The sequence below is a fragment of the Gigantopelta aegis genome, chromosome 13, assembly GCF_016097555.1.
Source record: "Gigantopelta aegis isolate Gae_Host chromosome 13, Gae_host_genome, whole genome shotgun sequence".
In the NCBI taxonomy this organism is placed as follows: domain Eukaryota; kingdom Metazoa; phylum Mollusca; class Gastropoda; order Neomphalida; family Peltospiridae; genus Gigantopelta; species Gigantopelta aegis.
The window spans coordinates 30,890,181-30,903,965 of record NC_054711.1 but is presented as its reverse complement, the minus strand read 5'-3'; the positions used below and the strand labels follow the sequence as shown (position 1 = coordinate 30,903,965).

General features: G+C 39.2%; 1 protein-coding gene across 1 annotated transcript in view; it reads left to right on the top strand.

The window, feature by feature from the left end:
- Positions 1-2,695: 2,695 nt before the first annotated feature.
- LOC121387091 (protein Wnt-9a-like) overlaps positions 2,696-13,785 on the top strand; it is a 66,581-nt gene continuing 55,491 nt past the window's right edge. Inside the window, exon 1 of the mRNA XM_041518112.1 lies at positions 2,696-3,018. Coding sequence (XP_041374046.1) covers positions 2,939-3,018 — 80 coding nt within the window. The 5' untranslated portion in view covers positions 2,696-2,938. The remainder of the gene's footprint in view (positions 3,019-13,785) is intronic.

The following is a 13,785-nucleotide window of genomic DNA, read 5'->3' as shown; positions in this document are numbered from 1 at the left end:
ATACTGCATTTTGAGCAAAGCATGGGTGGCATGATGCACGTGCATGTCGTTCTGTTGTGGGATGTCACAGTTGTCGTTGTACTCTCCTATTATTTCGATGGAATACCATTCTTGACATATTCGTCACGTAATTTGCAGTTTTTACGAATGCGGCTATTTCAGTACTAATTATATCTATGGGTGCTTAAAATTTTTCTTTGTGTGTGTGTGTGTGTGTGTGTGTGTGTATATATATATATATATATATATATATATATATATATATATATATATATATATATATATATCGTCCATTGATCAATTAAAGCTTTACATTTCTTCGTTGAATTACACGAAGGGTACTTCCCTAAAGTTATCGCCGCCACCACCACCATCACAATTTCATTTTTGTTTAACAATGGACAGCATTTAGGCCACGTTTGAAATGGACTCGGGAATACGTCCCGCGGTGTATAATATACAACGACGTAATCTCCAAACAATTGTACAACAACGGATCATATACTCGGCGCATGAACTAGACAAATAAATGTATTTAACTCAAAAGTGCCTTTTATAGCCCTGTAAACATCGAATTTTGTAAGCACTCCTCGCGGACAAGTTTTTAACAAAACCCACCTACATTGCGAGTAATTCCCGGGGGATGCGAAATGTCACGTCCAGGCGCAACTCGACTCGAAAGGGGGTTGTGGGGATAATTCACTCACGTCCATGTTTACACCGTAATAGGCTGCGACATTGTGATAAAACGCAGTGAAAAAGAATTGGAAATTGCGCGGGAAAATGTCTGCCCGCTACCCGCGCCGTGTTAATTGTATGTGTACACATATCTATTTCACTTAGCGAAAGCGGCCTGTTGACTGCGAAATTGACACCCCAAGGAAGCCGGGACCTCGTGTATACAGCTCTGTTAACGGTGAATGGAAAAACTATTTTCTGCATGGTTGAGTTTTCATCCGTGTTTACAATCAGTAAGAATTTTCCTTTCACGGAAAGCTCCGCCGTTTTACTAACAACGTCTATTCGCTGTCGTTCGGGGCCACCACCGCTTAACCCCGCTGGAAATGACGTCGCGAGGGGATAATCAAGTTGTGGCGCGCCTTTGCACGTGCTATTTCCCGCTACTTCGGAATCAGAAATGATCTTTGTGAAGGTAAAAAGAAAAAAAGAGAAAAAAGGGACTTTTCTGACAATTAAAAAAGCACACCTTTCCTATCTGAATACAGAATAATATTTATAACTAATAGCGGCGTCTATGAAACCTTAAAATGTTTCTTGCTTTTGCACTAATACAATTAATGTTCCCGTGTGTGTGTGTGTGTGTGTGTGTGTGTGTGTGTGTGTGTGTGAAACAGTCAACCATTTGAACTTATTTTCGTGCAAATATCCTATTAAGATTCAAGCACGCTATACTGGGCACATATACCTCATCTATCTGGGCTGCCTGTCCATGACAGTGGGTTAGTTTGTGGTTAATTGTTGACCAGTACTCTGTATTTAACACGGCGGTAATTTAATTCCTATTTTAGAGGTGACATTCTTCCCCCCCCCCCCCCTCTCTCTGTCTCTCTCTCTCTCTCTCTCTATCTCTCTCTCTCTCTCTCTATCTCTCTCCGTCTAGTGGGTGTCGTCTCTCGTCTCTCTCTCTCTCTCTCTCTCTCTCTCTCTCTCTCTCTCTCTCTCTCTCTCTCTCTCTCTCTCTCTGTAGTGTGTGTGTGTGTGTGTGTGCCTGTCTGTCTGTCTGTCTCTATCGTTCTCTCTCTCTCTCTGTCTGTCTATATCTCTCTTTTTTCTTCTTCTCTCTCCTTCCCTCCCTCACCCTCTCTCTTCCCTACATATAATTATTTCAGTTCTTCACACCGCTGATTATACGGTAAACGTAACTGCCAGAAATCCGAATCGTTTACCTCGGCAGCGTTAGCCGATTGGGAGCGACCGCGTATAAAACCGCCGGATGGGTGTTTTAACGGAGTGACGTTCCGAGTAAATTGTTCGGTATTTAAGCTACATTACGAAGACGAACATCCCAGAATATCCCTCGGATTAAACTCGTCGCCTCTTTAGAGACAACCTTGGAAAACGGGTTTACTACAGCGTGCCTTAGATCAAAGGCTTGTTAGCAGCTCTCCGCCGCTTCAGACGGATAACTCCCCCCACCCCACCCACTCCACCCTCACCTTCACCCTCCGCCATAACCAGTCTCCACCTCCTCCCCCCCCCCCTTCTGTCTCTCTAAATTGAAGTCTAGATTACGCACACGCACAACGTGCATGCGCAGTGACGTCCTTCCATTTTGCTCCCTTTTTTTAATGTTCTTTTTTAATGAAGAGTTCGACGTTTTGGTGTCACGCGCGCGCGCACGAGGGTGCATGCGCAGTGACGTCCTTGCTACCACGGTGGGCGTGACCGATCGGATTCTGAAAGGAATGTTTATGACATTGATAGTCCCGCGGATTCAAGTGTTCTTAACCTGGATGAGTTTTGATGTTATCTGCGAGTCATCAAGTAGTGTGTAACGGATTACGCGCAAAGCTGTACATTTCTCTTCTGAAACGCAACGCATTTCTAATTTCAACACGGATCGACATAACACTATCAATAAAAAATGTTGTCATGTTTAACAATCGACAAACGGATCATATAAATATATAAAAATATATATTACTTAATGATTTAATCTGTTAAAAAAAAAAAAAAAAAAAACAAAAAACTGGCGATTTTTCACATTGGAAATAAATGTGTTTTATGTGTCTACGGTGGATTCAAAACGTTGTGGATTTCACGGGTGTTGATTTCTGTGGGTGTTTATTTCGCTACCGACACGGAGGTGGTCGTTTACTGATGGAAGCGATGTTTCAACAGTTAGTGACTACACGAGGACCATGGTAGGGAAGCGAAAACTTTTGAGAAATGTCTGGGCCTACTTTTACCACAAACCATGACACGGTCTTGTAAGGAACTCATTATCAATCAGTTGGTTCTAGTCTTGTCTCTGCCTGTGATTTTTGGATACTTTGGGTACGTACAAGTTTTCTTTACTGTTCCATTTTTTTAAAAATTGTTCATTGCTCTTTATTTTCTGTATATTTCTTACCATATATTTCTTTACCGATCTTTTTAAAATGTACATTTATCTCTATTAAGCTAATGAGTTTTGGATACAACTGTGCCCATATATGCTTTATTTACTGTTATTTTAAAAATATTTAATTACTGTTTCTTTTCTGTACCGATTTTTAAACCTGTACATTTTTATGATATCTCTATTAAGCCAGTGAATTTTTATATATATATATATATATATATATATATATATTCTGGTGAAGTAGAGGTTTTGTTTTACTTTTTTCTTTCCTTTTTATTCATCTTTAAAAAAATAAATATTACTGTCTCTTTACTTAATAATGTATATTTGTTTACCGATTTTTAAAACTGTATTTTACGGATATTTTCGGTACGTACAGGTTATTAATCCTGTTCTTTTTATTAAAAAATGTTTAATAACTGTTTCTTTACCCATTTTTAAAACTGTATTTGCCAGTTATTTTTGGATGTTTTGGGTACGTACAGATTTCTATTGTTTAATGTTTTATTATGATTTATTTTTAAATATAGTACTTTTTATTGCTGTATATTGTCTTTACCGATTTTAAATTTAAAACAAAATGTCTCCTTACAGTTTCGTTTCAATATTAGTGTTTCTTTACACTTTATTTCTTCACCATTTATTATTATTATTATTATTATTATTATTATTATTATTATTATTTTTTTTTTTAAATTTGTTTACAACGTTTTCTTTACGGTGTCTCTACTATACTATATCTTAATGTATTTCAGTTTTTTTACCATGATATTTTTTTTTCCTGTTTGTTTTTAACTTTTTAAAGTTTTTACTTTTTTTTTTTTTTTTTTTTTTTTTTTTTTTTTTTTGCATGTTATTTTATTTTTTTCTCTGTTTCCTTATTGTTTATTTACGTTAATTAAGGTTACCTTTCTTCCCTTCTGTTTGTTGTTGTTTTTAAATATGTTTTAATGCTATTTATTGTATTATTTTCCTTACTACTTCCTTGTTATATAGTTTCTGTTTCTTTATTGTTTTTGTGTTTTTTTATTGGTTACTGTTTGCTATACACTGTTTCTTAACGGTATCTCTATTGTTTCTTTAATGTGTTTGTTTCCTGTTTCTTTGAATGCTATATATTGATTTATTTTTTGTTTCTTTTCTATTTCTTTACTGTTTTTTTTATACTGTTTTTTTAAAACAAAAATTCACGGTATGGTTATGGGTTTTTTGTGTGTGTTTTTTTTTTTTTTTTTTTTTTGGTATTTAGCAATTTCTTTACTGTTTTACTGCATTTCTCTGCTTGTTTATTGTGAAAATTGTTGTCTGTTTATAGATGCTTTATGTTTCCTTAATGTAGTTTTATTGTTTTCTTGCGCCTTTATATTGTTTCTCTTAATTTATCTTTATTGCCTTGCTGTGTTGGTGCTGTAATTTCACTTCTGTATGTTTTCACGGTTTCTTTACTGTTTATACTCTGGATGGGTGTACATTCCAACCAATTCCCCACTAATACTATATCAAAGGCTGTGGTATGTACCGCCCTGTCATTGGTAAATTGCATGTTAAAGAAACATATAGGGTGTTTTTTTCTGAATATTATGTGTCGGAATTACTAAATGTTTGTCGCCCAATAATCGATAATTAATAAAGCAATGTGCTCTTTATAAAATAGCCGGCCTCAGTGGTGTCGTGGTTAAGCCATCGGACATAAAACTGGTAGGTACTGGGTTCGCAGCCCGTTACCGGCTCCAACCCAGAATGAGTTTTAACGACTCAATGGGTAGGTGTAAGTTCATTAATCCACTGTTTTGGACCGAAAGCCCAGATAAATGAGGTATGTGCCCAGGACAGCGTGTTTGAACCATAATTGGATATAAGCACGAAAATAAGTTGTCATGAATGAATGAATTGTAAAATATCCCTTACTCCTGACTGAAAAATATAACGGGCTTCCTCGGAAGACCAGTCGACTACGTCTTGGGAATTACCAAATGTTTGACATCTCATTGCCGATTATTAATTAATCAGTGTACGCTAGTGGTGTCGTTAAACAAAGTGAAAACAAAACATCCCGCCGTCCTCACGACTGTGGTGGCATTATGCTCACCTAGTGCGCTGTAGGTCTGGGATCGATCCCTGTCAGTCGACTCGTTTGGGCTATTTCAGTCCAGCCAGTGCACCACGACTGGTATATCAAAGACCGTGGTATGTACTATCCTGTCCGTGGGATGATGCATATAAAAGATCCCTGTCTACAAATGGAAAATTGTAGCGGGTTTCCCCTTAAAGAATATATGTCAAAATTAGCAAATGTTTGACATCCAATATCCGATGATTAATAAATCAATGTGCTCTAGTGGTGTCGTTAAACAAAACATGTTTGACGTCTTATACCTGATGATTAATTAATCAATGTGTTCTAGTGGTGTCGTTAAACAAAACATGTTTGACGTCTTATACCTGATGATTAATAAATCAATGTGCTCTAGTGGTGTCGTTAAACAAAACATGTTTGACGTCTTACATCCGATGATTAATTAATCAATGTGCACTAGTGGTGTGGTTAAAGAAAACATGTTTGACGTCTTATATCCGATGATTAATTAATCAAAGTTCTAGTGGTGTCGTTAAACAAAACATGTTTGACGTCTTATATCCGATGATTAATTAATCAATGTGCTCTAGTGGTGTCGTTAAACAAAACATGTTTGACGTCTTATATCCGATGATTAATTAATCAATGTTCTAGTGGTGTCGTTAAACAAAACATGTTTGACGTCTTACATCTGATGATTAATTAATCAATGTGCTCTAGTGGTGTCGTTAAACAAAACATGTTTGACGTCTTATACCTGATGATTAATTAATCAATGTGCTCTAGTGGTGTCGATAAACAAAACATATTTGACGTCTTATACCTATTGATTAATAAATCAAAGTGCTCTAGTGGTGTCGTTAAACAAAACATGTTTGACGTCTTATATCCGATGATTAAATAATCAATGTGCTCTAGTGGTGTCGTTAAACAAAACATGTTTGACGTCTTATATCCGATGATTAATTAATCAATGTTCTAGTGGTGTCGTTAAACAAAACATGTGTGACGTCTTATATCCGATGATTAATTAATCAATGTGCTCTAGTGGTGTCGTTAAAGAAACATGTTTGACGTCTTATATCCGATTATTAATTAATCAATGTGCTCTAGTGGTGTCGTTAAACAAAACATGTTTGACGTCTTATATCCGATGATTAATTAATCAATGTTCTAGTTGTGTCGTTAAACAAAACATGTTTGACGTCTTATATCATTGATTAATTAATGAATGTGCTCTAGTGGTGTCGTTAAACAAAAAATGTTTGACGTCTTATATCCGATGATTAATTAATCAATGTTCTAGTGGTGTCGTTAAACAAAACATGTGTGACGTCTTATATCCGATGATTAATTAATCAATGTGCTCTAGTGGTGTCGTTAAACAAAACATGTTTGACGTCTTATATCCGATGATTAATTAATCAATGTCCTAGTGGTGTCGTTAAACAAAACATGTTTGACGTCTTACATCCGATGATTAATTAATCAATGTGCTCTAGTGGTGACGTTAAACAAAACATGTTTGACGTCTTATATCCGATGATTAATTAATCAATGTGCTCTAGTGGTGTCGTTAAAGAAAACAAAAAACTGTTGGAAAGCGGTATATGCTGACAACCTTGGTGGTATCATAATAATACTCATATTTCATTTAAACTTATTTTCGTGCTTATATACAATTAAGGTTCAAGCAGGCTGTCCTGGGCACACACCTCAGCTATCTGGACTGTCTGTTTAGGACAGTGGGTTAGTTGTTAGTTGGTTAGTGGTTAGTGAGGAAAAAAGAGAGTGTAGTGGCCTTACACCTACCCACTGAGCCCTTAAGAGCTCGCTCTGGGTCGGAACCGGTACCGGGTTGCGAATCCTGTACCTACCAGCCTATAGTCAGTCCGATGGCTTAACCACTGCGTCACCGAGGCCAGCGATAATTCTCTTAATGAAAAATATCCTATTCCGTGTTTTTTATAACCTCGCAGCTGATATCACTCTTTCATGTTTGACGTTGTGCCAAAATAATATTTATATTAAAGTGTCTTATCAATTATTCGCAACTCATAAACAGCAGTAATAGTAAATTAAGTATTATATTGTGTTTGTACTGACGAAAGTCTGCTTCTTAGTTCTTTAGAAGTTGGATGGTGACCCAAGTGGCGATCAGTCCTTGTACACCCAAGACTGACTCCCCACTTGGGTCACCATCCAACTTCTAAAGAACCCTTGATTCTTTTTTTAATCAGTTATAAAAAAAACCCTCGAAATTATTACATACAAAATAATTATTCGTATGATGTATCTGGAAAAAAATAATCTCATTTTATTATATTGAAAGTTCACTTACAAAGAAAGGTTTATGAATAATTTGATTACCGCTGGTAGTAGGGGAGTATACTAGGTGGTTACAAGTGCCACTTATCAATACCAGAAGTAACTACTAAACATCCTTCGAAGTGGTCAGACTAAGCCTACAGCTAAAAGCTGATGGGGAATGGCAGGTGTGTGGCACTGATAGTCACAAGAGACAAGCACCTGTCGCGATAGGATAGACAAGGACTGGGATGTGGAGGTGGACAGCGAAAGAAGTTGAAAGATAGGAGTTGCCAGATTGGGAAGAAATGAGACGGAATTCAAAGGAGTAAAAAAGAAAGGGGGCAGTGGAATAAAATAAATAAATAAATAAATATATATATATATACTCTTCAAAAAAAGAAACGCAAAAGGGTACAAATGGGTTATAACTCCGATTTTATGTTTCCTACCGGTTCATGCTTTGTGAATATAAGGTCATTGCATGTCCCAAACACATTCCCACGGTTACATTCGATAAAACGCAGCTACTGTACAATAAAGTTCCAAAATGTGAATATTCGCAAAAACGCAGCCACGTGCAAACCATGTCACCACTGCACGTGCGTTGTCTGCACATGCAACATGAACACCGACAGTATAAACGTGCAGGGTGTTCGCTTGTCTGGCCTCTGTATCTGGCCGACAGTTGACAATCCAGGACATGCCAAGTCTCAGTGAACCGCGAGAAACAATGCCATCGGCCGACTAGACGCAGGCGAATCCAGAACGGCCGTTGCCAGGGCATTCCATGTGTCCCCAAGCACCATCTCCAGACTGTGGGACCGTTACCAGCAACATGGATCAACACGTGACTTCCCTAGATCCGGTCGACCACGGGTCACTACCCCCGGGCAGGACCGCTACATCCGGGTACGCCACCACTTCGGGAACGATTTGACTACTGCCACCTCCACAGCCGCAGCAATACCAGGTTTGCGCAGGATATCCGACCAGACCGTACGGAACCGCCTACGTGAGGTAGGAATTCGTGCCAGACGTCCAGTTCGAGGTGTCATCTTAACACCACAACACCGTCGACTCCGACTGCAGTGGTGCCAGATTCATCGACAATGGCTTCAACTGCGATGGAGACAGGTGTGGTTTCAGCGACGAGTCCCGATTTCTGCTCCGACGTCATGATGGAAGATGTCGCGTGTATAGGCGTCGTGGGTGAACGTTATGCGGCATACTGCGTGCAGGAAGTGGACAGATTCGGCGGGGGTAGTGTCATGGTGTGGGCAGCCATCTCACACACTGGCAGAACTGACCTGGTCCACGTGCAGGGCAACCTGAAGGCACAGGGCTACATTGACCAGATCCTCCGGCAGACTCGTTCCAGTTATGGCCAACGCCAACGCAGTGTTCCAACATGACAACGCCAGGCCTCACACAGCACGTCTCACAACGGCTTTCCTACAGAACAACAACATTAATGTCCTTCCTTGGCCATCGATATCACCGGATTTGAACCCAATTGAGCATCTATGGGACGAGTTTGGACCGACGCCTCCGACAGCGACAACCACAGCCCCAGACCCTGCCCGAGCTGGCAGCAGCCTTGCAGGCCGAGTGGGCCACCATCCCCCGGGACGTCATCCGTACTCTGGTTGCTTCAATGGGCAGGCGGTGCCAGGCAGTTGTCAACACACGCGGAGGCCACACCCGGTATTGACTCCAGATGACCTTGGACCTTGGTGGTGTGTCCTATCACTTACTCACAATGGACTAGAGTGAATTGTGAACAATCCTGCAACATTTGGTAATTATCGGACTCACCATTCAATAATTAAATCAATTCTCCAAATGTTACGACAATGTGGTTTGCGTTTCTTCTTTTGAAGAGTATATATATATACACTGCATATATATATATATATATATATATATATATATATATATATATATATATATATATATATCTATATATATATTATATATATATATATATATATATATACGATTCCATGTGAAACTTTAGATAAAATACAATAGTGCGATTAAAAAACAAAATAAAGTTGTTTAGTGCGTATAGTATTGCATAACACTTGTATAGTCATAAAAGAAAACATTCATTTCATTCATTTGTTACTGGTTAGTGAGAGATAAAAGGGTGTAGTGGTCATACACCTAGTTATTGAGTTGTTAAAACTCGCTCTGGGTTGGAGCCGGAACCGGGCTGCGAACCCAGAACCTACCATCCTTATGTCCCATGGCTTAACCACGATACCACCGAGGTAAAAGCGTACAATAAAAAGACAGGTTATAAACAGTAAGTAAACACTGATTAGGGACGTGGCGTAGGCCAGTGGTAACCGGCCTCGGTGGCGTCGTGGCAGGCCATCGGTCTACAGGCTGGTAGGTACTGGGTTCGGATCCCAGTCGAGGCATGGAATTTTTAATCCAGATACCGACTCCAAACCCTGAGTGGGTGCTCCGCAAGGCTCAATGGGTAGGTGTAAACCACTTGCACCGACCAGTGATCCATAACTGGTTCAACAAAGGCCATGGTTTGTGCTATCCTGCCTGTGGGAAGCGCAAATAAAAGATCCCTTGCTGCCTGTCGTAAAAAAGAGTAGCCTATGTGGCGACAGCGGGTTTCCTCTAAAAAAATCTGTGTGGTCCTTAACCATATGTCTGACTCCATATAACCGTAAATAAAATGTGTTGAGTGCGTCGTTAAATAAAACACTTCTTTCTTTCTTTCTTTCTTTTAGGCCAGTGGTATTATAAGTCTCGCTTGATGCGCTCTCAGTGTAGGATCGATCCCCATTAGGCTAATGTTCGTCCCAGCCAGTGCACTATAACATGTAAATCAAAGTCCGCTGTACGTGCTATATTGTAGTGGAACCCCTCTAAACCGGACACACATGGGGCCAAGTATATATAAATATAAGGGGCCAATAAAACGTCCGGTTTTAAGGGGCATCCAGTTTACTTAGAAAGGTTATGTTCTATACCGATAATTAAAAGGGGACTGTAAAAACGTCCGGGTTTAAGGGGATTCCGGTTAACAGCGAATCTACGAGTATTGATGAGTGTCGTATGTAAATATGTAAATATCTAATCAGGACATGCATACTCTATATATGTTAAAAATATCAATAATAAACATCAGTAAATGACAGAATATCTCAAAACATGATGCCTCTTAGAACCAGATTTTTACTTTGAAACTAGAGATCTTTTAGAAGCATTTTCACACAGACACGACACTGGTTGAGACGGGGAAAAGTTAGTATTAGCCACATGTGTCTTACAATGATCAATTTGACAAAATGAAGAGAGAGAGAGAGAGAGAGAGAGAGAGAGAGAGAGAGAGAGAGAGAGAGAGAGAGAGAGAGAGAGAGAGAGAGAGAGAGAGAGAGAGAGAGAGAGAGAGAGAGATTATAAACAGATCTATTTATCTGATGTGCGAAAATATCAGCCGATTATGTCAATGTAAAAGCGCTGTTTTCTGACCCGCGTGATCCGCATATATTATGAATGACCTGGGTCGAAGAGACTTTTAGAAACACACTAGGGTATCCCAATAACTTTGTACGTAGTAAAATATACATGTTAGGTGATAAAATTAAGTTTGATGTACTGGAAATACTAGGAACTCAGAAACATATACAGCCACTGAAATTTAATTTAGAAAAAATATATATTGAATGTGTAATTACAGTCGTTAAAAAGTCTCTGTAGGTCGACATCATCTTAACAATCGTTGAAAACTCACAATAGTAGCTTTAAGAAATGATTAAATAATTAAGTTTGGATGTTTTTCATATTTAGGGTTAAAGTTTGTTTTATTTAATGACGCCACTATAGCACATTGGTTTTTTATCTTATCATCGGCTATTGGACATCAAATATATGGTCATTCTGACACTGTTTTTTAGAGAAAACCCGCTGTCGTCACATAGGCTACTCTTTGACGACAGGCAGCATGGGATATATTATATGCGCTTCCCACAGGCAGGATAGCACAAACCATAGCCTTTGTTGAACCAGTTATGAATTTCATTTCAACTTATTTTCGTGCCCTATATCCAATTAAGGTTCAAGCACGCTGTCCTGGGCACACACCTCAGCTATCTGGGCTGTCTGTCCAGGACAGTAGGTTAATTGTTAGTTGGTTAGTAGTTAGTGAGAGAGAAGAGGGTGTAGTGGCCTTACACCTACCCATTGAGCCCTTAAGAACTCGCTCTGGGTTGGAGCCGGTACCGGGCTGCGAACCTGTACCTACCAGCCTGTAGTCCGATGGCTTAACCACTACGCCACCGAGGCCGGTCCAGTTATGAATCACTGTTCGATGCAAGTGGTTTACACCTACCCATTGAGCCTTACGGAGCACTCACTCAGGGTTTGGAGTCGGTATCTGGATTAAAAACCCGACGTCTAAAACCACCTCTTTACAACCAATCTAATTAAAATTAGCTCCACTATTACATGTGGATCTAAAGACAGCCAGTTGGAGCTCATGTCCACCAATCAAAACCTTACTTGCAGAATCCTGCCAGTGATTTAAAACTAACAACACTGCGTAGTCCCCAATGTCCAGGTAACATTTCGTCTGTAAATAATAATTTAAATATTGACCAATCACACTTCGCCTTTTATAACGTTATTTGGGAGCATACAAATTCTAAAAATATCGGGCGAGTCTATTTTAGTGGCCGCAGTACAGCGAACCATACCAATACGTACGGGGTGGGTTATCAGTCTTCAATTTTACATTAAAAATTATTTATTTATTTATAAAATTTAAAAAAAACCTAAATCAGTCTTCAGTTTTACATTACAAATTATTTATTTTATAAAATAAAACATGTTTTAAGGCATTCGTAATTCACACGAAACATGTCGTATACCCTCAGGATAATTCGGAATGTTTCCAAATTATTTTTAAATCACTGGCAGGATTCTGCAAGTAAGGTTTTGATTGGTGGACATGGGCTCCAACTGGCTGTCTTTAGATCCACATGTAATAGTGGAGCTAATTTTAATTAGATTGCTTTACAACGAAATGACATAATTGCAGATGCCGTAGCACGTTGGCATATACACATAAACGTTTTTTTTTTTTTTTTTTTTTTTTTTAAAGCACTACTAACAAGGTCGTTTGCATGGTGTGGAGGACGACACCTCCTCTCGCTTTAGTAATATATTTTCCGGAGGAGTATGACTCTGACTCTACACCCCTATAAACGTCGTTCGTCACAAACTAGACCCACCCTCCCCCCGTATAGATTCCTGTATCTGCGCCTGACTTAACACTGTTCCCGATCGTGGTTGTAATAGGACTTTAACGTTACCCTCTCAATTCCCTTTACTCCCAATACTGACAGTTACGCCATCATTTATTATAGCTTATAATAATGGATTGGGGGGGGGGGGGGGGGGGGGGGGGGTGCCGAGACAAAAAGTATAAAGTCGCTATATCTTATTATTCGTGTGTAGGGGGTAGGCAACTACCTCCTTCCCTCTTCAGTTCCGGCCCTGATTATGTGTCCCTCCAGATACTCCTTCACGAGGGCGCATCGGGTTGGTAAACAAAGCGTGTCATGACGTTCCCCATCATCACCAGGAGAGGTAATTAATCAAAGCGGGGCGCTCTACGATAAACTGTTGACAGTGTGTAAAATAAGGCATGTTCCAGGATTCATCAGATGATGGTTTTGCTCCAAAACGAGTGTAGCAAAGACCGTGGTATGTGCTATCCTGTCTGTGCTTGCTGCTAATCGAAAATAGTAGCCCATGAAGTGGCGACAGCGGGTTTCCTCTATCAATATCTGTGTGGTCCTTAACCATATGTCCGACGCCATGTAATCGTAAGTAAAATGTGTTGAGTGCGTAGTTAATTAAAACATTCCTTCTTTCCACTAGATAACATTGGCTTATTAATTATCGGCTATCGGATGTCAAACATTTGGTAATTCTGACATATAGTCTTAGAGAGGAAACCTGCTACATTTTTGTCTCATTAGTAGCAAGGGATCTTTTACATGTACTATCCGACAGACAGGATAGCACATACCACGACCTTTGATATACCAGTCGTGGTGCACTGGCTGGAACGACAAATAGTGCAGATGAGGTAAACACATTTTTATATACCTCACCACCCACAGATGATATATATATATATATATATATATATATATATATATATATATATATATATATATATATATATAAAAACTAATGGTCCGTAACAGCTCCCACCCAAAGCGAGTTTTAAGGACTTAGTTGGTAGGTGTAAGGCCACTACACCCTCTTATTTCTCACC